This window comes from Chionomys nivalis, chromosome 3 (assembly GCF_950005125.1).
Source record: "Chionomys nivalis chromosome 3, mChiNiv1.1, whole genome shotgun sequence".
In the NCBI taxonomy this organism is placed as follows: domain Eukaryota; kingdom Metazoa; phylum Chordata; class Mammalia; order Rodentia; family Cricetidae; genus Chionomys; species Chionomys nivalis.
In genome coordinates this window covers 60,316,470-60,340,522 of record NC_080088.1, presented here as the reverse complement: position 1 = coordinate 60,340,522, position 24,053 = coordinate 60,316,470, and the positions used below count along the sequence as shown (strand labels likewise).

Below are 24,053 nucleotides of genomic sequence, written 5' to 3'. Positions count from 1 at the left end.
ACTGTGCTGGTCTCAGGCAGGAACTACCATAATTACCATAATAACAGCGCAGTTAAGGTTTGGACTGAGCAGGACACAGGCGGTACGGTATTACCTGTACATGGTGCAACTTAAGTTTTTAAGAACTGCTTAACATTTTAAGAAATGCTCCTGGATAGTAAAAAAATGACAGATTCACAATAAAACAGATTCAGACATAAAAGACCACTAAATGAGTCACAGTGTTGGATGAATGTACGTAGGCTTGGGAGAGAGAAGAAAAAGAATATAAAGAATAAAGTTAATGTCTTAAAAAAAGGGGGGGGTAAAGTCTTTAAAGAGACAGAGTACAGATAGTTATAGATTAAAAGAAATAAAGAAAAATAAGCCACGTAAAAATGGAAAATTCACAGAGAGTCTGGATTCTTTGTATTATTGTGTTTTCTTTAAAATTTTTGACTGTAAAGGAGCTAAGTGCTGAGAGACATTTCATTATATGGGCTGCTAAGCTAAACCAGAATGGATATAAGGGTATTATGATTTCAGAATATGGGTCTAAGGATATGATGCTTTGGAGAGGGTCTTCTTTTGTTTTCACAGAGGATGCGACCCTGTGGATTTCTTCTATCCCAATATGGTATGATAGACCACGCCCTCCTGAAAGGTTGCTGTGAACACCCTCAAAAAATTACTTCATTCAACTGCCAACTGAGATGACCCTGGCACACAGATTATACCATGAAGGACCTAATTAACGATGCCCCCATTCAGCAGGAAGCAGTTTGGAGAGAAAAAACTGCGCCCATGTTCCCGAATATTGTTTATAACTGTTCTTTTACATTTAAAGGGGGATATGATATAGGTATGAATAATTTGCATTTTGTTATATGTATATGTATTTCTGCTCTTGATTAAGGTATTGTGATTGTGTAGTTCACTTAAGAATGTAATGTATAATTAGGAGATATAGGTTGTTAATGGATAATCATCAATAATTGTCAAGCTTGTAGTCATGTTAGTTAGATTTTCTAGATATATAGAGATATATTTCAGCTAGAAAGGCATTCTTCATATCTTTCAAAGACTGCAGAATATGACATTTAATGTTTTAATAACTTAGGGCTTTTCATGATAATGAGACACGTCTGCTCCTGGCAGCACCAATCTACTTCAAGAGGATGATGGGCATCGAAGAGGCTCCTTATGGAGTTTGATAGCCATTTGGGCATGAAATTGCTCATGCCTGGACTGTTGCATAAACTGGACACAAAGAACTCACAGAAAAGGACTGCTGAACTTGCCTAAAGGTGAGATGTTCTTTCAGGGTTCCTGACTCATAAAAGAGTCTGTGAGACATTCTGCAGGACACAGCAAAAAGTGACTGAACTGTCTTTGGAATTTCCTGCTTCATGGAAGAGTCTGCTGGATACTATGGGCCTGTAGGCTGAAGATGGATGCCACAACGGTACAGAGGAACTTTGAGTGACTGTCCAGGCAGCGAAATGTCTCTGTCATTTCTAGAGTTTTGGATTTCTTGTTTACTTAGGTAATATTATATCCTTCTGGAGTCTTTGATGGAGTTGAAGAATGGATAGATAGTTATAGTTTTCCTTAGTTATGATAAGAGATAAAATAGATATAAATATTGTAACTGTAATTCTTGCTGATAACCATTTTGTTATATGTAATTTTACTATGTTAAAGTTAAAGCCTTTCGAGCTAAAAGTATTCAATGGAAAAAAGAGAGCATCTTCAACAAATGGTGCTGGCAGAACTGGTTGTCAACGTGTAGAAGAATGAAAATAGATCCATATCTATCACCATGCACAAAACTCAAGTCCAAATGGATTAAAGACCTCAATATTAGTCTGAACACACTGAACCTGATAGAAGAAAAAGTTGGAAGTACTCTACAACATATGGGTACAGGAGATCACTTCCTACGTTTATCCCCAGCAGCACAGACATTAAGGACAACATTGAATAAATGGGACCTCCTGAAACTGAGTAGCTTCTGTAAAGCAAAGGACACTGTCACTAAGACAAAAAGGCAACCCACTGACTGGGAGAAGATCTTCACCAACCCTGCAACAGACAAAGGTCTGATCACCAAAATATATAAAGAACTCAAGAAACTAAACTTTAAAATGCTAATGAACCCAATAAAAAAATGGGGCACTGATCTGAACAGAGAATTCTCAACAGAAGAAATTCAAATGGCCAAAAGACACTTAAGGTCATGCTCAACCTCCTTAGCGATAAGGGAAATGCAAATTAAAACAACTTTGAGATACCATCTTACACCTGTCAGAATGGCTAAAATCAAAAACACCAATGATAGCCTTTGCTGGCGAGGTTGTGGAGAAAGAGGCACACTCATTCATTGCTGGTGGGAATGCAAACTTGTGCAACCACTTTGGAAATCAGTGTGGCGATTTCTCAGGAAATGTGGGATCAACCTACCCCAAGATCCAGTAATACCACTATTGGGAATATACCCAAGAGATGCCCCATCAAATGACAAAAGTATCTGTTCAACTATGTTCATAGCAGCATTGTTTGTAATAGCCAAAACCTGGAAACAACCTAGATGCCCTTCAATGGAGGAATGGATGAAGAAAATGTGGAATATATACATATTAGAGTACTACTCAGCAGTAAAAAACAATGACTTCTCGAATTTTGCGTGCAAATGGATGGAAATAGAAAACACTATCCTGAGTGAGGTATCCCAGACCCAAAAAGAGGAACATGGGATGTACTCACTCATAATCGGTTTCTAGCCATAAATAAAAGACATTAAGCATATAATTTGTGATCCTATAGAAGTTAAATAAGAAAGTGAACCCAAAGAAAATCATATAGTCATCCGCATGGAGAGGGGGAAGTAGACAAAATTGCAGGGCAAAAACTGGGAACTTGCGGGTGAGGTGGCATGGGGCAAAGGGGAAATGGGATGAGAAACATGAGAAGGGGAGGATGGGAGGAGCTCGGGGGATTGGGATGGTTGGGATATAGGAAGGATTGATACGGGAGCAGCGAAGTATATATCGTATCTAAGGGAGCCATCTTAGGGTTGGCAAGAGACTTGACTCTTGAGGGGTTCGCAGGTGTCCAGGAATATGTCCCCAGCTGGTACCTTGGGCAACTAAGGAGAGGGAACCTGAAATGACCCTATCCTATACTGATGAATATCTTGCATATCACCTTAGAACCTTCATCTGGCGATGGATCGAGGTAGAGACAGAGTCTCAATTTGGAGCAACGGTCTGAGCTCTTAAGGTCCAAATGAGGAGCAGAAGGAGGGAGAACATGAGCAAAAATTCAGGACCACGAGGGATGCACCCACCCACTGTGACAGTGGAACTGATTTATTGGGAGCCCACCAAGGCCAGCTGGTCTGGGACTGAATAAGCATGGGTTGATTCCGGACTCTCTGAGCATGGCGGACAATGAAGGCAAATGAGAAGCCAAGGACAATCGCACTAGGTTTCGATCCTAATACATGAACCGGCTTTGTGGGAGCTTTGCCTGTTTAGACGCTCACCTTCCTGGAAGTAGATAGAAGACCTTCGTCTTCCCGCAGGGCAGAGAATTTGGACTGCTCTTCAGTATCGAGAGGGAGAGGGAATGGTGTGGGGGGAGGAGAAGAGGAGTGGGGATAGGGGGAGGGAAGTGGGGGGAGGGGGCAATATTTGGGAGGAGGGGAGGGAAATGGGAAACGGGGAGCAGGTGGAAATTTTAATTAAAAAAGAATAAAAATAAAAAAATAAAAAAAAAAAGAGGCTGGAACTAATGAGCCAGGCAGTGATTTAAAAGAAAAAAAAAAAAAAAAAAGTTAAAGCCTTTCTTTTTGTTTAAACAAAAAAAGGGGAAATGATGGAGGAATTACTTTCATTTAATAAAGAAACTGCCTTGGCCCCTTTATAGGCCAGCCCTTAGGTGGGTGGAGTAAACAGACAGAATGCTGGGAGAAAGAAGCCGAGTCAGGAGTCGCCATGATTCTCCCACTCCAGACAGACGCAGGTTAAGATCTTTCCTGGTAAGCCAGCTCGTGGTACTACACAGAATATTAGAAATGGGTTAGATCAATATGTAAGAGCTAGCCAATAAGAGGCTGGAACTAATGGGCCAGGCAGTGATTAAAAGAATACAGTTTCCGTGTAATTATTTCGGGGCATAAGCTAGCCATGCGGGCGGCTGGGTGCTAGGAACTTAGCCCACCGCTCCTATTACAACAGCTAATGACTTTCAAAAGCTGCCTGTTAATCTGGGTACATTACATACATTCACAGACTGCATGGCCACGATCTTTGTCTCTTTGGAGAATGAAGCCCATACTGTATATTCTGAACTATGCCCCTCTACCATGTTTCACTGCTTTCTGCTTGCTTTGGAGGCTCATTTGTGGGTGTCATCAAAATACCTTCTGCAAGGGTACCACAAGTCAAGGTTAGTCTAATCCTCAGGAGTCTTGATAGAATATTTTCCTCGAGTTCTAGCCACGTCAGTTGTAACTATGGTGGTGGGAACACTCATTCACCAGCATTCCCCCTGAGTATCTTCAGTAAACTGTAACATATTCTTGCTCACCTGTAATGCCCAAATGCTCTTTATGAAGGCATTCTAGAACTTTAGAGTCCTAAAGACCTGACTTTGGGAAAATGCACAGAAGTGTGTAGTCACGACTTTAATCCCGCTGACACTAAGCACTGAGTCAGTTCCGGAAGCGGAGCTGGCACAATGAACAGAGGCAGCACACTTTTATTTTTTTTCCTGAGGTCAGAAAGCCTGACTATGAACCTTCCTTAGCAAAGTCACTTGACTTCCCTGAACCCCAGTGGTCTCATCTGTGTCTAGATAACCCTCTCCTTCTTTTTGGCAGCCCAGAGCTCATGCAACGTACAAGGAAATGTTAAGCCTGATGACATTTGATTGCGTTGTGCTAGTTTTGATTTGCAGTTTGAAGCAAATATGGGTAGTGCTATGATTCTTCAGTTATAATTCTCCCAAAAAGAAAGAAGGGTCGTCTAACTGTATTCGGTTATTTAAATGAACTTGTTGCCACCATTTTGATGTCAGATCAGTTTCTTGGGTTAGTATCATTATTCTTTGTACTCAGATCACTGTTTTGATTTTTGTCCTTTTGAGACAGGGCTTCTCTGTTGTAGCTGTGGCTGTCCTGGAACTCACTCTGTAGACCAGGCTGGCCTTGAACTGACAGAGCTCCACAAGCCTCTACATCCCGAGTACTGGGATTAAAGGTGTGTGCCACCACACCTGGCTCAGCTCACTGTTGGTACAGCTTTTTATTATGAGGCTCTTCCTATCCTCCTGGCTTATTAAATTTGTTAGTTATTATGTCTTAGGCATCCAAGTGTGCACTAGGTGGTAGCAGAAATATTGTAACTAAAATGAGAAAATATTGGTTCTATTAGTGTCTAGCGGTGATTTTGGAGACATCATTTAATCAAAGGTCAGTGTTCTCACCTGTAAAATGTGTATGTTTTCCTTTACTGAACAAAAAGGCTAGGCTAAAAATAAAACCCATAAGGTAAAAGCATTTTTTTTCAAACCATAATAGTAAGATTTCACACTAATCAGCTACAGTAACAATTTACTTACTGGGCTAGTATTGTGGATATAGAATGTCTTTCACAAGCTGAGTGTGAACACTTAGTTCCAAGATGGTTCCCGCCACAGCGTTCGGGAGGAATGGAGGAGTGGGTAGTATCCAAGGCTTTAAACAATGACCCACTTTTCGTTCACCTTAAGTTTCCTGAGTGCCGATGCTTCTGACAGCATGCCTTTTCTGCCTGTTGCCATGTCCTCCCCACCATGACAGACTGCATCTTCCTAGAATTGTAGACCAGGAGAAACCCCTCCTCTTGCAAGTAGCTCTTGCCAGGATATTTTAGTTTTCTTTTTTTTTTTTTAAGATTTATTTATTAATTATGTATACAACATTCTGCCTCCATGTATGCCCACATGCCAGAGGAGGGTGCCAGATCTCATTACAGATGGTTGTGAGCCACCATGTGGTTGCTGGGAATTGAACTCAGGACCTCTGGAAGAGCAGCCAATGCTCTTAACCACTGAGCCATCTCTCCAGCCCCTTGCCAGGATATTTTATCATATTTTAATGGCCATAGATATCTTTATCTATTTCCTGCTCTAACACTTCCCACTTCTTTAAAACCCACAGATCATACCTGCAACCATAGGGTTTCAGAAAGAAACGGAGTGTGTTGACACCAGAGACTGGGAAGAAAACTTCTGTTTGGGAACAGAAGGGTTAGGCCAAGAATTCAGCATAGTCTTTCTTTGCTTTGTGAGAGAGCCAAAAATACAGACCTATTATTTCCCCAGGCCAAAGGGGGCTCAGATAAGTCAAAACCAGGAGAAGACAATGGCAATCTGCAAGTGAGGATGCCCTGAGCTGGGCAGCCAAGACTGGCTCTCTTGCAGGTTGGCGAAATGGCCAACAGACGACCGTTCTGCAGCTCGTACCTACCAGAAAGCTGTTCTCAAGGCAACCGACTGGATTGTTGCCGTAGATGACTGACTTCTCTTGAGGTACAGTTAGTTCTGCAACTCCAACCACAAAATAAATTCTTGGCTCCTTAGATGTCTACCTTCAGAATTCCTTAGTTCTGAAAGTTCATGAGGTTGTATGTGTTCATCATTTATGGTTTTATAGGCTGTGTCCATATTCCTTATGTCTTCTTAATTATCTCCGTTTGGAAACAATGTCCTTTTGTTCCTCTCACTTGGCGCTGCCCCAGCTCCTTACGAACCCTGATACACATTCATCATAACTGAACACGGTATTCATCACAGAAGTATAAGGGCAAGCTAATATCTTTTTCTTTGTTTTGACTGTCTACCCTGATCATAAGCAAATTCTGGCTAGATTTTGGCCCAAAGGAGCAATCCAATATTTTACAAAAGCATTTTAGCTCATTTCATGTTAAATACAGTGCTGTGCAGGAATACATATGGAAATGCATTCTATTTCATACCATTAGGTCATCTACCTCCCCAAACATCATGAATTTATCTGATGCGTGTGAGGTCATCTTTACCACAAGTAGTAATTTTGCTGGAAGAGACATGAGAATTCCGTGGGGTCTGGAGAGTAATCTGAGGGGCATGTGGGTGGCCTGGGAACGTGGCTCATGTGCTGTAATCAGCGCAGCTGTTTCCCTGGAAAGTCTGCCTTTCTTCAGAGGAGTGCATACTGCCTATCATAGGTACATGTACTCACCAAGGAAGAAATCGGTGGCATTATCAACTGCATTTGTGTGGATTAATTGAAGGTGAATTTCAGTCCAATGTTTATGAATTTTTCATTCTTCAAAGCTTCACCTTAGTATAATTTCTAGAAGATTATGATGGTCACATACAGTCAAATCTAAATATAACCTTTAATGTATGAGCTCTGACAACAGAGCTATATCATAATACACTATTGTTCCCTCCTATTCTCGGCCTCATTAATAGCACTTTAGTTAATCTCTCTCTCTCTCTCTCTCTCTCTCTCTCTCTCTCTCTCTCTCTCTCTCTCTCTCTTCTCTCTCCCCCTCCTCTCTTCTCCTCTCCTTTTCTCTCCCCTCCTCTTCTCTTTTCTCCTCTCCTCTTTTCTCCTCTCCCCTCCCCTCCAGCCTGCATCTGAACTTAGCTTCACTGATCAATACTGACATCTAAATTAGTTCCCTTTTCCAAGTGTCAACAGCTTAGAAATTAGTATTTCCTGCTCCACCAATTTCCATCAGACACAAATGCTCCCTCTGAAACTGGGCCAGATGGATCCTTGAGGAAAGAGCCCGTACTGACAGGGAAACAAACCTGATGAGCGGTGGCTTAACCAAACGGCAGTGCCTGGTGCTGTCAAGGACTGTCGTCCTTAGTTTCTTGGCCGCTTGGGTTTCTTGAGAGTCAGATGGATGTTCATTCTTTTTTTTGTTGTTGTTTGTTTGTTTTTGAGGAAGGTTTCTTTGTGTAGCCCTGGCTGTCATGGAACTCTCTCTGTAGACTAGACTGGCCTTGAACTCAGAGATCTACCTGCCTCTGCCTCTCAAGAACATTCATCATGCAGATTTGAACTAAGATTTCCCCATATGGGTCGTCCATGTCATACATCTGAGAGATACCTGCATCTGTCCTCTCATTCATGAGATTATGAATGGGAATGCATACAGATATCAGTCCATTGATCCTGGAACAATACATAAAACCAAAACCAAAACCAAAACTTTCGAGTTTTCTTCAAAGTCCAACAGGAATGCTCGACTCTCCACTTGGTTTGAAAGTTCCTTCCTGTCAGCTGCTGCTCATGAAAATGACCAGGTATGGGCACATGGGTAGATTCTGACATGCTGCAGCCCTGCTGACCTCAAGCAGAGCCACTCTCTGTGAAACCTAGGCTACCCCTGAGCCCAGGCTACCCCCACCCATCTTCTTAGACATGGTGAGGCCACGGAAGCCCGACTGGGCTCTACTGCTGGCTCCTTCTACAGCTTCTGCATGTGCAGGGTGGTGGTGGGGCTCTGTGGAGGAAAACATTGGATTTTGGGGGTGTGAGTTCTAGCTAACCTCTCCAAAGGCCCCTGCTGTGCGTTCATCCTCCAGTACCTCAGGTTTCTCACTTGTAGACCATACTTTCCCGCATGGGCTCATTCTCAAAAAGGTGGATCTTTCTTTTTCTTCCATATGAAAATAATGTACCTACCATGACTGCTGAGAGTGTTAAAATGTATATGCATGTTACTGTTCTCTGTATGAATAACAGGTGGGGCCCTGGTGTGACTAGGGTGAGAAAAGTCTGGACGGCTCAGTGACCAAGACAGGGGTGTGACTCCTAGGTCCTCAGTGCACAAGTGTGTAGGCTCCTGCTGAGTGTTGACTGGAAGAGAGGGGGAGTGGAGATCATTTCCCCCAACACGACAACCTTATAACAAGTGTGGCACAAGCATCAGCCAGGGCCATCCTAAATGTAAGCAAGTGAGCGATAGTCAGATGAGAGGACACGTTTGTGCCGACTTAGCTGATTTCAATCTAAGCTCCAGTTACCACTGCATAGAAGAAAAAAAACTTGAAGCATAGAAGACACTTCTTCATCTAGAATAATTCTGGAGGAGGAGCTTGGCCCCAAGAAGCAGGACAGTGAGTCCCTTAAGAGAGGGCGGAGCAGACAGTAGCAGTCACTGAAGTAAGGTGGCGTCTGCTCTGCAGAAAGGCATTCCTAGACCCCGGGAGGGTGGTGGTGTGCTCTTTCCTTGTTGTGACCTTTGTGCCTCATCTGAGGAACAGAAATAGTGTCTGCCTCAGGGAGAAGCTGGGAATATGGCTAGACACGGAAAGGGCCCACAGAAGTAGAACTCCTAATGTTTTCATTTTTTCAACCTCACTTTGTCCAAGAGAAGCCTCCATCCACCGTTTACAATACCTGCTACTTAGTCTGCTTATGATAGCAACATTTACAATGTGTCACTGTGTATACATCTCTGGAGGTCTTAGCAGTGTCCTCCGGTAAAATGCTCCGTTTGAAACCTTGTGCAGATAAGAGCCCCCTGCCCTTAACATTAACTTTTTGATGACAAGAAAATATTCTTTTATGATATATATGTATGCATTCACATGTGTGTGCATGTGTGATCGTGGCTGTGAGGGTGTGTGTGTGTAAGCATATGTGTGAGCCTGATGTCTGGTATCTTTCTCAGTTTCTCTCCACTTTCCATGTGGATGCCGGGAGCTGAGCATGGGTTCTCTTCAAGAGCAGCAAGTGCTCTTACCTACTGAACCATCTCTCCAGCTCCCACACTGCTTCCTGAGATAAGATCTCTTACTCTACTGGGAACTCACCGGCTCAGTTGGACTGGTGGGCCAGTGAGTTCTAAGGATTTGCCCATCTCTACTGCCCCTGCCCCATCCTTGCTCTGTGGATGCACTCTGCTATGGCTGCCTTGTTTGTGGGGTCTGGAGACCCAAACTCAGTTGCCTATTTTTGTGAACAAGCACTTTACCCAATATTTCCAGTTCCTAAAAGTGTTATTTTAAGAACACCTTGGATATAATGATAATTGCTACGACTTGATCATTACTCACCAACTCTGTGTCAGGAGCTGGGCCAGGCACAGAGGTGCCCCAAGGAGATCAACCTGGCTCAACAGCGGAGTATGTCCACTGAGAAAGAATTTTTATTTCTCATTGAATAGGTGACAGAATCAAGCATGGGACTGGAGAAAATAGATTCAGTAAAGAACACCAATAATCCTCTGCAGTGTTCCTAGATTATAGGATGGGGCAGGAACAATGCATTTAAAGTTTGAGCCACTGTCCCACTGGGCCTTCGGTGACAATAGTCAAGCCTGCAGAAATCAATCCAACTAGTTCACACCCAGCTCCTTTCCGAAGGCTGGGTTGCTCAGCGGGCATACCTGCGGTTCTGTGCCTCCTTTCAGGAGGGCAGGCGCCAGGCTGACTCACCTGTTTGACCTCGGCCTGAAGGTGCCGCAGTTGGAGACACTGTTCCAGCCGCTTGTGAGTCTGCTCCGCGTTGAGCTCCAGTTCATGCTGCTTCTCGTGGAGAAACTCCAACAATTCCTGCACCTGAGCTGCCAGGTCAATGTCCTTTTCACAGATTAACTCAATTCCTGGTTTTCAAAAGAAAAATTGCAAGCATTTAAAAACCAGGCTGCATGGTGATGACAACATTGCCTTAATTATGTAAGAAAGCTGGACTTTGGGAGCAGCCATTACTGGCCCTCTCCCAACCGCTACAGAACCCTCGGTGCAGCTGGACAGATCTTGCAATTAGTCCTTGCTTAGGATGCTAGGAACATGCTGGCTCTTTAGAGTGAATGAATCCTTTGTCCAGGAAGCGATTTTCAATAACGACAAGACCAATTCCTTTTCATAAACAGGAGAGTGGGCGCTGCAACTCTGGAAGCCCATCCTAGGCAAGACAGTGCCTGGCGGCACCTGTGTGGAGACTTATCAACACCCAGACCCTTAAGCAAACTTCTGAACCACCTCGGAAATGATAAAGTCCAATCAAAAGGACCCTGTCTCAGGAACTCCTGCCAAGGGCATATTCTATTTTAACTGCTTAGCTATCATTTATGGTTAGATGAAAGTAACTACTTAGGTCTCCTAAGAAATCAATGCTACCTTCCAAATAGACACAATAAATATTCCCAACAATAACACAGGTATACTGAACATTATTCATTCAGAAAATCTGCCAGCTTTAAGTTTTGCCCACACATGGAGCTTGCTCACTGTTCTACTGACTCAAAGCAGTTCCATGGCCAGTCACTTGCTGATACGTGTTTCTAAGGTTTATGAACGTAGCACCCAACCTAGACAAACAGCCAGCTTGTAATGGGCATGCCAATCAGTACCCGCCAGCCAAAGGTACAGCTCTGTCCTGGTCACCTTCCCACCTTGCCCTTTCTGTATTCCTCTCCTGACCCTTTAGCACAGACTTGCTTGTTTTCTTCTCTGTTCATCCAATGTTCTGTTTACCTATCACTGGCAGGGTCCAAGACAGCCTGCCTCTAATGGATTTTCGCTTCAGTAGGGTTACTGATAAAGCCATTTCTTTCCCTTACTGGTGGCTAGAATTTTAGTGGCTTTTGTTTTGTTTTGTCTTTTGTTTTTAACTTACAAAATCCACAGAGAATGTGTACTCACTCTAGACCCAGTCCTGAGTTAGAATCCTGATCTTGAGCACGTCACCGTAAGTCTCAGAAGCTGGGATTTTCCACAGCTACCCACCTCCTACACACACTGCACGACTAGATGAGACAATGTACATTAGGTGTTTGTCACCTACACATGTGGCTATGGTGTACACACACCGCCAATGTAGAAAAATGTTTACACAAGTATAGACCTGGCCCCTAGTTCCATGGGTTTGCGAGCTCTGGGCTCTAACCTCGGACTTACAACTTCCAGTCTTCTCCCATGTACATGTCTTGTTCCTGTCCAGGATGCAAACTGTGACCCATGCTGCTCAGCTGCTCATGACTGATTGTCTACTTATTGGAGGGTTCGGCCTGGCCTGGTTCCTAGCCCCGCAGTAATTCTAACTCAGGACTGCCCATCAGTTCTGATCCTTGACTCTACCTGGCCAAGTAGCCTTAGAGTTCAGCCCACATCTTTTCTCAGGTTTCTCATCTTGTAATCTCTGACCCAAAGCAGTTGTGGTCTTGATGCCTACTTACATCATGTGTGAGATACAGAAGACTAGGGACCCAACCAATAATGGGGTTCATATTAAAATCCCAGCAGCTAAGGTCCCAAAGGAGCACACCAAACTCAACATGTGGCCGCCTACAACATCAATCATCTTTGGGAGATGCCTCCTAATGGCATACCATCAGAAACCCATCCCTGCCACCCACACGCCTGCATCTGCATCTGGGAAGCACAAGGCGTGTCTACCTACATGGGGGAAAATTCGTTTCTGGAAGCAAAAATAGTGTTTTATATAAGGACAATATGGGAGAGTGGAAAAAATATTTTCTGGTGTTACATGATAATAATTTCAGTATCTCTTCGTGTTTATTTTTTTTCTGTGAGTTTCATAATTCCAAGTCCCTGCTCCTGAAATATCTGTGGGAGACGGAAAAGAACGGCTTGTTCTTTTGGCAGCCAACCCCCTCTGATTGCTATTTTCAGTTACCAGGGGGGTGCGGCAGGTAGAACATCTCCTGGGATGCAATAGAAAGAAGAATCAGAGCGATTTCTACTCCTCGTGCCTCGGCGGGGGAGCGGGGATGACCTCCGACCCTACGCTGACTTTCTGCAAATGCAATTTCAGCTCCATCTCTGCTTCACTGAAGTTACAATGTGGCTCTGTTCCAGCTCATCTTCGCTCCGTCGCATCTCTAGTCTTCAATATACTGGGTTTCCTCTTTCTTTGGGAGGCAGGGGGCTGAACCCTGTCTCTCTCATCACATGTGAATGGCTGCTCAAAGTTAGAAACTCAGCAGGGATGCTTGCTCAGCATGGCACCGAGAACCAGGACCCCGAGACCCAAGCTGTGCAATTCTGCTTGTGTGTTGCGGGCTTATGTGATGAACGCAGGGAATGCATGGGGTAAGGGAATGCTGGCTGCACCTCCACATCCTCAGTTACAGGTGGAGCAAAGAGAGGAACATAAGAGCTTATCCTCGCCACACGCAGAGGAGCCCATTCCACACTCTTCCTTCCCCTGCTCTTGCTGGTGTGAGTTCAGCTAAAGCCAGCTGGTGACGGGAAAGTATCCAGACGTTCCCTGAGTAGACTTTGTCCTTCTTGTCAACACTGCCCTCAATTTGATGTCAGACCTAGCTGTCCTCCTTAGGGGCTCAGTAATAATGCAAAAGACAAGAGTTATTTATTCATTTTGGTCATCAAGGAGTGGATATATTTGTCTTTAAATTTATTTTTCTTTTTAAGATTTCTTTTCAATGTCCCCCTACAGGGACCCGGACTGATCACCCCTCAAAGGTGACTTCTTAGACCGTGCTCATCTCGTGACTGGAATGTAGGCTCTCTGATGCCAGGGCCAAGTTTGTTTTGCTCATCACTGCCTCTTCTGCCTGTGTGCTCAGCTCATATTACTCATGCCCAGCTCTGGCCAGTGAGTGAGCAGGCCTCTTTAGGGATGAAGTGGGTTTGTGTAGTCCGTGAAGAGCTCTGAGTACGTCAAACTTAGGTTGGAAGCTATGCTCTGAAACTTTTTAATGGTAACAGTCTGGGCTCTGTACCCTGTCCCAAGCCTTGGTTTCCTCATCTGTGCAATGGGAATCATAACTAAAGACTGCAACAAGGACTAGGTACAGTACAGTATATATGGTATCTGGCAGTTCTGTCAGCTCCAAATACTCGTTTTCCACTATGACCTTTTTACTTGAGGGACATTAATGAGAATATAGTGCTGATTCCTGGGGGGACTGCTAAATAGTTTATACATACAAAATCTAATGATGGGCATTCATGTACTTGCTCAATGTACATTGCTATAAACTATGGTGTTTTGAATGTTACTAGATTAATGCTTTCACCATGGTTCACACTAGGTTCACCAGGAGAGCCCTTGAAAACTACCACATCCTGTGAACACCACAGGCCTAGAATCTCTGGCTGGCTGGAACTTGGCCATTAGATATTCATAAAGGCCCTGAGGAAAGGCTAACGACAATCAGGGTTCATAAGCACTAGACAGGATGACAACAGCTGCAGCCCAAGAAGCAGATATTTCGTTCTATACCCAGTTCAGAGCACTCTGCGTTCATGCTCCAGGTCACGGCTAATCAAGTGCTCTCTGAAGGTCAAGGTACTATCTTACTATTCTTTGTGGAGCTAGAATTGGACCCAGGACTGTACATATGAGGCAAGTGTTCTGCCACTGAGTGACAATCCCGGCCTCCACCATCACTTTAATTTTCTGAAGAAAAGAGACAACTTTGTTAGGAGCCAGAGTTGGGCATCCTTGGCTATACCACCAGACCCAGAAGGCTCTCAGCTGTTTCTGTTCTTACAGACAGTGTTTACCTCAGCTAGGAGACATCTTCTCTTCCCTCCACCCCAGTCACTCATCTTTCTGGGCCATTTTTTAGTCATATTTTTTAGATCAGTGTTGTCAACCTCAGCACAGAAGCTTAAGGACAGTCTGAGCCCACTGCAGATCAATCGAGGATGACTCCCAGGCGGTGAAGCCCAGACACCGGTATTTTAAAGTGTTCCCCAGGTGACTCTCAATGTGTGGATCTGTTGTGCACCACTGGCTTCTGTTAAGGTTCTTTTCCTTTCTTCTCAGCGCCAATAGTTCCCATCCCTGCTAAACCTAGAGTAGCCTTTCATTCTGAAAAAGAACAGGCTTTGCATTTCCTTTCTATTTATGGCACAGAGAAAGTGACTTGTGGTCTATTATTTTTGCCTTCATTTGTCCCACCCACACCAATGTTCATTCTTGTTTAATTTAGAAAATGTCACCATTGAGCATTTGCTATGAATAAGACATAACCACTGTGCTAGAGGCTGCTGTGTGGAAAGACCTCACTCACGTCACTGAAGAAGCTACTGGAAACCAAGCGATCCTAACAGGATGCTCTGTGGGCTAGAATGCAAGCATGCCACTGGATACCTCATGCTTCGCTGGACCACTTCCACACTCTTGTATGATCTCACCACATCCTCACCAAAACTGCATGCTGTACATCACCTTTCCTCAGAGTAAGGCGAGGCTTTGGGGAGATCCGATGACATGTTCTGGGACACACGGGTGGGAAGAATGACTGGCATTCACCCCCGTACTTCCTCTCATATTTGTGTTCTTAGCCTGCATGCTCCAGGAGGCTCTCCACAAGCACAGTTTAAGTATGTATTTACATTAAATCCTGGTGGTGCAGACATGTAATCCCTGAGATTTAGGAGGTAGGGACAAGAGAATAGCAGGTGTAAGACCTGCCTGGCTACAGAGTGAGTCAAAGGGCAGCCCGTGCAACTTAGTAAAAACTGGTCCCCAAATAAAAAGTTAAAACTAAAAGAGACAGAGGTGAAATGCTTCCCTAGCAAGTGTGAGGTCATAGGCTCAAGTCTCACTACCACCAACAGAATGTTCAACTGCAGAGCTGATATTCCCAGTAGGAGCAGCCAACTCAAGGCATTACTGACACAGACGCCAAGGATATTTTTGTGTGTGTGCATATGCTTAAGTGTGTATATACAGTAATGTATGTGTGTACCTCTACCGTGTGTGTTTGGAGGCTGTACATTAACACTGATTGTCTTCCTCTATCATTTTCCCTCCTATCTTTTGAGAAGGCTCTCTCTTCATTGAACCTGGGGCTCACTGATGGCCTCGACTGGCTAAAAAGTGAACTATGGGGACCCGCCTGCTTCTCTGCCTCGCCTGGTCCTTTCAGGGTTAGGATCACAAAAGTGTGCCACTGTGTCCAGGTCCTTGTGCTTCTGTGTCAAGTGCTTTAACCACTGAGCCATCTCTTTTAGCCCTCCACAAAAAAATTTTCCAGACTTAAAAACGTGACGTGAAAGGGGAGCTTGATACATTCAACCACAAAAGCAACAAGTCTGTAAGTCATGACGTTCTTGTCCTAGGACTAAGGTCAAATGTCACAGTTGGCGGGACACAGGACCTGGGTAGAAATCAGCACGATAGGAGGCTGCACCACGGCAAATGGGAACTGGAAGGGATTTGTAAACCAAGTCCACATGCTAGACTAAACAGAGAGACTGAGGTCTAACGAAGAAGGAACAGAATGTTCAGTCAGGCTGCTCTCGGGCAGCAGAACTGGACTTGGAATTCAGAGAGCATGTTTTCCTAACAGCAAAATCTTTTTTTTTCAGCCTATACCAGGGTTTTTTATTGATGAAAATTTGTTATTTAATATTAGATAATATTCAAAATATGCCATTATATTAATACCCAAAGAAGAGGTCTTGGGTGGGGACCAGGACATTTTGTTTTACACCACTGAACTCCAAGGGCACACGACACTGGGCTATTTTAGTTAGTCTTGTTGCTTGATCAGTTTGAGCTTGATATCATTATTAGAGATGTGTGTATCCTGTTGCTTACTTCCTTTTTATATTAACTGTTTGGTGTTGTTTTCTTATCCATTTCTTTTTCTTTTTTTTTTTCTTTTAGCAAAATCTATCACCACCCAACCTGAGGGTCAAGCAGACAGAGCTGCAGTAAGGAAAGAGTGGGAGCTGACTGGGACAGTTTTCCTGTTTCCCCAACTCATATGCTGACTCATACCAAGGCTTTTGCGTTGGGTAGTATTGTGGGTATACTGGAGGCTTCTGGAAAACCTGACTCAATCCTATGAACATTACACCTGAAAATAAGCATATGCAAATTCTTTTGTTTAGAGCAGGCTGGCCTCGAACTCACAGAGATCCCCCTACCTCTACCTCTGCTGGGATTAAAGGCATGTGCCACCACCGCCCAGCCACATGGAAATTCTTTTTTTTTTTTTTTTCAAGACAGGGTTTCTCTGTGGTTTTGAAGCCTGTCCTGGAACTAGCTCTTGTAGACCAGGCTGGTCTCGAACTCACAGAGATCCGCCTGCCTCTGCCTCCCAAGTGCTGGGATTAAAGGCGTGCGCCACCACCGCCCGGCCACATGGAAATTCTTTAATTCCATGAACGACTAAAAGTAATCAGATATAAGCCTTCATTAACGTAGCAGGAAGGGAGAAAAGTCTTAATTTTGACCATTGTCCTTATTTTCTGGTACAATTATTTATTATTCTCAGACCTTTATCTCTGAAATTCTGCATTCCTTAGTGGAGTCCTGTCTGCATCCACCACTCCCCCCATGCCCCCACTCCAGATCCAGAGTGACCCTGACCTGTTGTGTGCTCAGAGTGCCCAGATGCTTCTCTGCAGGGAGGGGCAAAGAAAGGCAGTGAGCCTTCTTAAAACCCAAGGATCCATTTCCCTTTCTGTCTCACAGGCTCTGCCAGACTGAACAGCTAGCTATGGTAGGTGGAGGGGAACAGGCAGTCTCAGTGGAGAGGGCTGAGGAGGCCAACCAAACTTCAGCAAAGCTCTGATCTAGAACAGGATATTGTGGAGGTGGGCAGCCCATCTGCCTGGGGGTACTGTCACCCACTCAGCCCTCCTGCTTCAGATGGATGCCAAGCACAGCCAACCTCCAGTCACAAGCAGTCCTCAGAGACTGCCAGCTCCCAGCAGTCTTTCGGGTACCATGGGTATTTGGATCCGGGGATAGAAGTTGGCTCGCTGAAGGTCACATCAGTACACATGTCCATTTGAGGAACCATGTAGAAAGATGAAGGGCAAGCGTCTGGGCTGTTCTGCCCAGCCTCTCTTCTAGTTACTGTGTATCTCTGGACTTCCATCACAGCTACATGGCCAGCTGTAGAGAGCCATAAAGGGAGCTGCAGGGGTAAACTAACCCCCGATCACAGATGAGATGCTCAACCATAGAAAAGGGACCACCAACAGGATGCTCAACCATGGAAAAGGGACCACCAACCACTGTGCCTTCCTCTCCCTGCATCTCAAATGTCAACGTACATCCGATACCCGGAGATTCTGTTAGCACGGAGACTCAGACTTGCATTCACAAACATCTCTCTGAAGGCGAGCCTGAGCACTGCCATTCTGAGAAGTCCCCAGGCAGACTGCGAGTGGACAGCCCTTCTTCGTGGGCTCTACACTTAGAGTGAGCTGTGTCTCACAAACAACTGCATCCTGTTTATGACACAGACGGAAATTCATTTTGGTAGCAAAAGTGAACAGAACTCACTGGGCTCTCCCTCTTTGCTCCAAGGTGATGTTCATTGGAACGGCATCCAATGCTTGCTTTTCAGACTGCTAAAGTAAATACAATATTGTAAAGTTCGGTTGGACTTTCAGGTACTTTCTGACTATCTCACGGTAATGTTCTCCACCAGAGGTGTGTAGCCCTGTTTTAAGACGTGACAGCCTCAGTCCAACTGCTTCGGCCTGGATAGCAGGGAACATGACAACAGGCCATGTGGGGATGGAGGGGTGGCAGAAGCCCGGCATTGCACGGCTCGGAGCTCGGAGAAAAGACGGGTGCTTTCCTTTGCTCTGGGCCCCTATCTCCCCGAAATGCTTTGCCTCGCTCTAGTTCCAGAAAATGGAATCACGTGTTTATTGCATACATTTTGAATAACGTTTCTTGAACAGAAAAAGCCCTAAATAATGTCATGATTTCCCAAGAAGTGATAAAATTACACGATCTTCCATAAACTTTTATCAGCACTACTTAAACTCATCTACAGATCAGTCATTAAAAACAACAGAACTCAAGGATTCTGGGAAGTATCAGCCAGAGATCAGGGGACCGCCTACGAGGTAGCAGAAGGAGCCAGGACTGAGGCATCAGTGGCAGAGTAGTAGCATAGGAGCTCACTACCACCCCCCATGGCATAGGAGCTCACTACCACCCCCCATGGCATAGGAACTCACTACCACCCCCCATGGCATAGGAACTCACTACCACCTCCCACGGCATAGGAACTCACTACCACCCCCCATGGCATAGGAGCTCACTACCACCCCCCATGGCATAGGAACTCACTACCCACCGCAGCAAACAACTCTACAGGTCTCAAACTGCTCTTGGTTTGCTTCTTAACTAGCACTTTTAAAAAAAACTTGCACTAATTCCCACCACTGATTCTTCCACTCTCTCCTGAGAACCCAGAGACTTTGGCTCTAGTCTCACCTTTCCCACAGCCTAACCTGGACAGCCTTGCCTAAGTCACTTCAGCTCTTATGACTCTGTTTCCTCTTTAAAACAGAGGCAAATTTTTATCCTCTTTGTCTCTGTAGGTATAAATTTGGAAGACCTTTGCTTCCGTCCTCACTTCTGCCAAGAGAACGAGAAGCCACTCACCTGAGGCCTGTACCTCCATGATATACTGGTGCAGGTCCTGGCCCTGCTGGATGACCTCAAAGGTCATGTTGTTCATGGCCAGCTTCCGCTCTGTGTGGCGCTGTAGCCGCTGCTCTGCCAGGGTCAGATCCTCCGTGTTGAAGTCATTCATCTGCCGGAGCAAGTCCTCATTCCAGGCATCCAGCTCTGCTGTCACCTGGGAGAAGCAGCATCATCAGGCAGCGCTTTCTGGGCCCACAAGAGGCTGCTAGGTCTCAGCTCTTGGCTGAAAGCCTTACCAACTAACCCACCCCTGGCTTTCCACTTCCCAAAGGTTTCCCCAGTGCTCAATGTCTATAGCAACAGCAAATGAATGGCTGTGAGCATCTGCACACTGAATTATGGTTTATAAAGTTTTGGCATATTCATCTCATCATGACCCTCACAATGGCCCAGCCAGGCAGGTGGTATGGCAGTCTCCAGGTCTTGCTTCACTCAGAGAGATGGAGTAGCGTGGCTGAAGTTCGCCTTGATAGGGACACAGTTGTCCAGTTCTCCCATCTGCAAAGACTTTACCCATTATCTCACAACTGTTATTGTAAAATATTTCATAGTCGAAGAAACCTTCAGAGCTAAGTAGTTAGTGTACTCCAGAAGTCAAAATTGGGGGTTAGAGAAGCCTGGGGAATGGCTCAGGGTCTCATCATCAGTTAAGGAGCTGGCGAATATCAAAGTCCGGGTTTCCCTTCTGGTTACTGTAGTCCATTGTGCTAGATTCTCTCTCTTCATTACAAAGGCTGAGAGCTGAAAAGTGTGACCAAACCAAGAGTATATACATAACATTCCATTGTCAACCTGCGGGTCACAACCCTTTTGGGGGATTGAGTGACTGTTTCACAGGGGTCATCTAAGACCATTAGAAAACACTGATATTTACATTATGATTCATACCAGTAGCAAATTAGAGTCATGAAGTAGCAACGAGAATAATTTTATGGCTCAGGATCACCACATGAGGAACTGTATTAAAGGGTTACAGCTTTAGGGAGGCTGAGAACCACTGCTCTAGAAAAACCCAGCAGATTATAATCTACTGAAAGCAGTAATGATGCTAACGAAGTCTTGAGCATGTAAAAAATAAAAGCATTGCCCTGACGCGGATTGGCTAGTTGTTCATTCTCTACACCTTAACTCAAGAGACTGCACCTAACTGCTTTCAGTTCTCTGCTAACAAAGACCTCGTCCTCCACCCTCTTCACAGTCTCTGCAGTAAACCATAGAGAAGGACTTCCAAAGCACTGGATTCCATTATTCCACGAATCAAAGTTTCCATGAAGTCTTGTTGTGTCATACCCACAACCAGTGAAGGAAAGCATGTGTGTGGCCATCTTTTCTGAGGAGTGAGAACAGAAGTCTCTCTGGGCCACACATTTGCAGCATAACCCAGTCTAAGCACATGTCCTGGAGCTCCAGTTTAGTGGTTTCCATTACACTGGGTTGCATCCCAGCTGACAGGTGGCATCATTGTTATAGTGACCGAACGCACGTTGCTCTAAAGGCATCGGAGAACACCAGGAAGTAGAAGCCAGCTAGAAGCAAAAGCAGTGCTGCTGCATCGCAAGCTATGGAACACGCAGACTGGGTTGGGAGAGCAAAGCAATCCTTTGCAAGGGGCTGCTTGTCTGGGCCATAGGATTCCATTTTTTTGTCTAAGGGTAAGATCTTCCTTCTAGCAAAACAGAAGCAGACAAAAGCACAGCAGCTGGCTTTGAAATGGTGATGCAGGGACTGAAGAATTCCTCCCTGATGGCTCTGGTTCCCACTTCATGTCCCAGATCTTTTCAGTAGGAAAACAGATTTCTGTTGGACCCTTGTCTTTGAGGAACACTTTACTTTCTAACTGCAGTTAGGGGTTAAACGGAGAATAAGAGATACCTCATTTTATAATTTATGAATAGATGTGCTGCTATAAATGCTGCTAGAAGTCGGCTTTTGCTTCCTATATTTTAAAAAGTTAGGAGTATGATTCACATGAAATACACATATTTTGAGCACTCAGTTCTGAGAGTTTTGACAATTTCCTACATTTGGATGGATAGTCATCACCCAAAGTAAAACACAGACCCATCACCTCAGGAAGCTCATTTTTGGCCATTTCCTTGTGCCCCCCTTGCACGAGGAAGCAATTTCAGAGATCTGTCAGGGGGGGGCTGCCTATTCTTGGATTTCCCGTGACTGAAATCAGAGAGCACACACTTTCTCTCTTGCCTTGGGCTCAGCATGCCACTTTATGTATGTCAGTGCTGTATCCGTCGTTGACTCCTTGCTGGAAACGAACGGAATCCATTCCCCAGATGGTTCACAACTTATGTATTCTCTCCTGTCGACCAGAGTGTGTTGTTACTGTGAGTAAGCTGATGTGTGAAGTCTCACACCACTCTGTCTGTGGGCATAGCGTTTCACTGCTTTTGAGTTCATGTTTCTAGGCAAGCAGCAGTGTCCGTCAAGGGGATTATAACATGTGATGGCCCCAGTAACAATGTATAGAAGTTCCAGGTGCCCATCACCTTCTGTCACTAAGGTCTGTTCAGTATTATTGACACTAACACGTGGGAAGTGATAGATCACTGCCGTTGTAAAATGGACCGACCTCGTGGCTATTGATGTGAATAATATTTTTATATGCTTTGCTGACTATTTTACATCTACCTTTATAAAGAGCTTTTTTTTTTCTGTCAGTGTTTGTTTTTTGAGACAGATGTTGCCATGTCGCCAAGGCTAGCCCTAAACTGAAAATCATCCACCTCAGCAGTGTAACCACCACATCCAGCTGGTGAATCATCTTCAGGTTATATATTTGTAAGTCTCCTTAATATGTTTGAATATCAATTCTTTATGAGACAATCTACTGAAATATGCAAAACCATAACTTGAGGTCTGTTCCTTGCCTGGAAATACAGGAAATCAGAGTGAAACTAAAAACAAGGCATGAGGAAGGGCTGGGCCTGCTTTTTATTTCAGTTTCAACTTTTGCTTTGTTTCTATAAAATTGATCCTACAAATGGGTCTTTCTGTCACAAGAAGATTCCAGATGGGTCCCAAGGCCAGGAATCTTTGTACAAGCTGGTGTTGGGGTCAGAAGACAGTTTTAGGTGGGAAAAAGAGGCTCAGAGGTCTGGCACCTTGGGACTACGTCCTAAGCCAAAGGTAAAATCTATCGTCACCTGTGTTCAGTGTTTCTACACTCTGCCTCCTCTCTTCTTACCCCTCCACCCTCTTCTATTGACAAAGGCAGGCTGATGCTGAAGGCCACTGTGTGGCCTGAAGGAGGAGGGCTGCCAGAGACAGCTGTTGAACATCTGACTTCAGGGGCTACTTCCCTGGCCTACAGCTCTTCAGCTGGCAGAGGATTCATTCCTTTTCCTAGTTTCCTGAAACACAGTCAGCCAGAGTGCTCAGTCTGACCTTTATGTATTCAAAATTTCCTGGGAATAGTCTCTTTCAGGAGTATTTTATGTCCTCAAGGAACATTCTTTTACTGGCTTCTTTTTCACTTCTTTCTAGGGTCCACGGTTGGCTTACAACAGGGGCTCATTTTGTCCTTTTGCTCCTAATTTCACCTTACCTTACTGCTAACGAGCAAGGTCACTTTCCAGCTATACATTACGCTCTTCTGTCGTTTCTTGCTGGTCCTGAGAAAGAACTCAGCCTAACCATCACCTGGTACCACAGCTCTGAAACACCTTTGATCCTGAGAGTGGCTCAGCCCCACCATCACCCGGGTACCACAGCTCAGCCCCATCATCACTTGGGTACCACAGCTCTGAAATGCCCTTGTCAGCCTCCTAATCTACTCAAGTAAGTTTCCGATCACTCTTCAGAAAACACCCTACACCTCAAAAGCTTCACAATCTGCCAGGCACAGAGAATCACCCCAAAACTTGGGGTGGTGGAGGTGGGAGTGGGGGTACATCTACTCTCACAGAGACAAGACTGAGAAGTAGAGCCTGCACTGGAAATGAACTTGGTGATTTAACTAAATTTGGAGAGGATTTGGCTAAGCTTAAAGTAGAGCCTGAACCAAACAAAACAGAGGAGATAGAAGGCTCCCAAGTGCACCCAACTTTTAGCTGGCCTGTTTTGTTGTTTTCTTCCACTCAATTAGCTCCTCATCAACTCCCAGACTGCTCAGCAACCCCAGTGGCCCTGGGGCCTCTGTCTTCTTCACTAGCTTGATTCAGAGTTTTCAGATATGATAACTAAGTCCAGTATGTGGCTGAAGAATGAGGCCCTTCTCAAGGGGCCTGAAGAATGATGGCCTCTTTGAGAGATATTTTGGAAAGAATATTGTTCTAAAAATTGTCTGTTCTAGAGATACCCAGAAGGGAATTAGATAAATAGTTAAAACTTCATTTTTTAAAGAGAAGATAAAAAGTGAGAAAAGAAGCCCAAGACTTTCCGACCAGAATCGAGTCACCAAGATCAATACTGTGCTGCTAAACAGCTGATGGACAGGAGTTATCCGTTCTCAGACAGTACTCAGGCTCCTCCCATGATCAGTCTTCCGACGTGTTTAGGTTTGGAGAGCTTGTTAACACAAGTATCTTATTCTACACCTGTCTAAATAAAAAAATATATATATATCTTCCTCTTTTCTTCTCTTCCCTTTCTTTACTTTTTT

General features: G+C 44.7%; 1 protein-coding gene across 22 annotated transcripts in view; it reads right to left on the bottom strand.

Annotated features, from left to right (window-relative positions):
• Kalrn (kalirin RhoGEF kinase) overlaps positions 1 to 24,053 on the bottom strand; it is a 615,547-nt gene that overhangs the window by 266,235 nt on the left and 325,259 nt on the right. For all 22 annotated transcript variants that reach the window (XM_057764996.1, XM_057764997.1, XM_057765000.1 and 19 more), the window contains exons 14-15: positions 19,394 to 19,589; positions 10,468 to 10,634 (exon numbers count right to left, since the gene is read on the bottom strand). In XM_057764996.1, the coding sequence (XP_057620979.1) occupies positions 10,468 to 10,634; positions 19,394 to 19,589 (363 nt within the window). The remainder of the gene's footprint in view (positions 1 to 10,467; positions 10,635 to 19,393; positions 19,590 to 24,053) is intronic.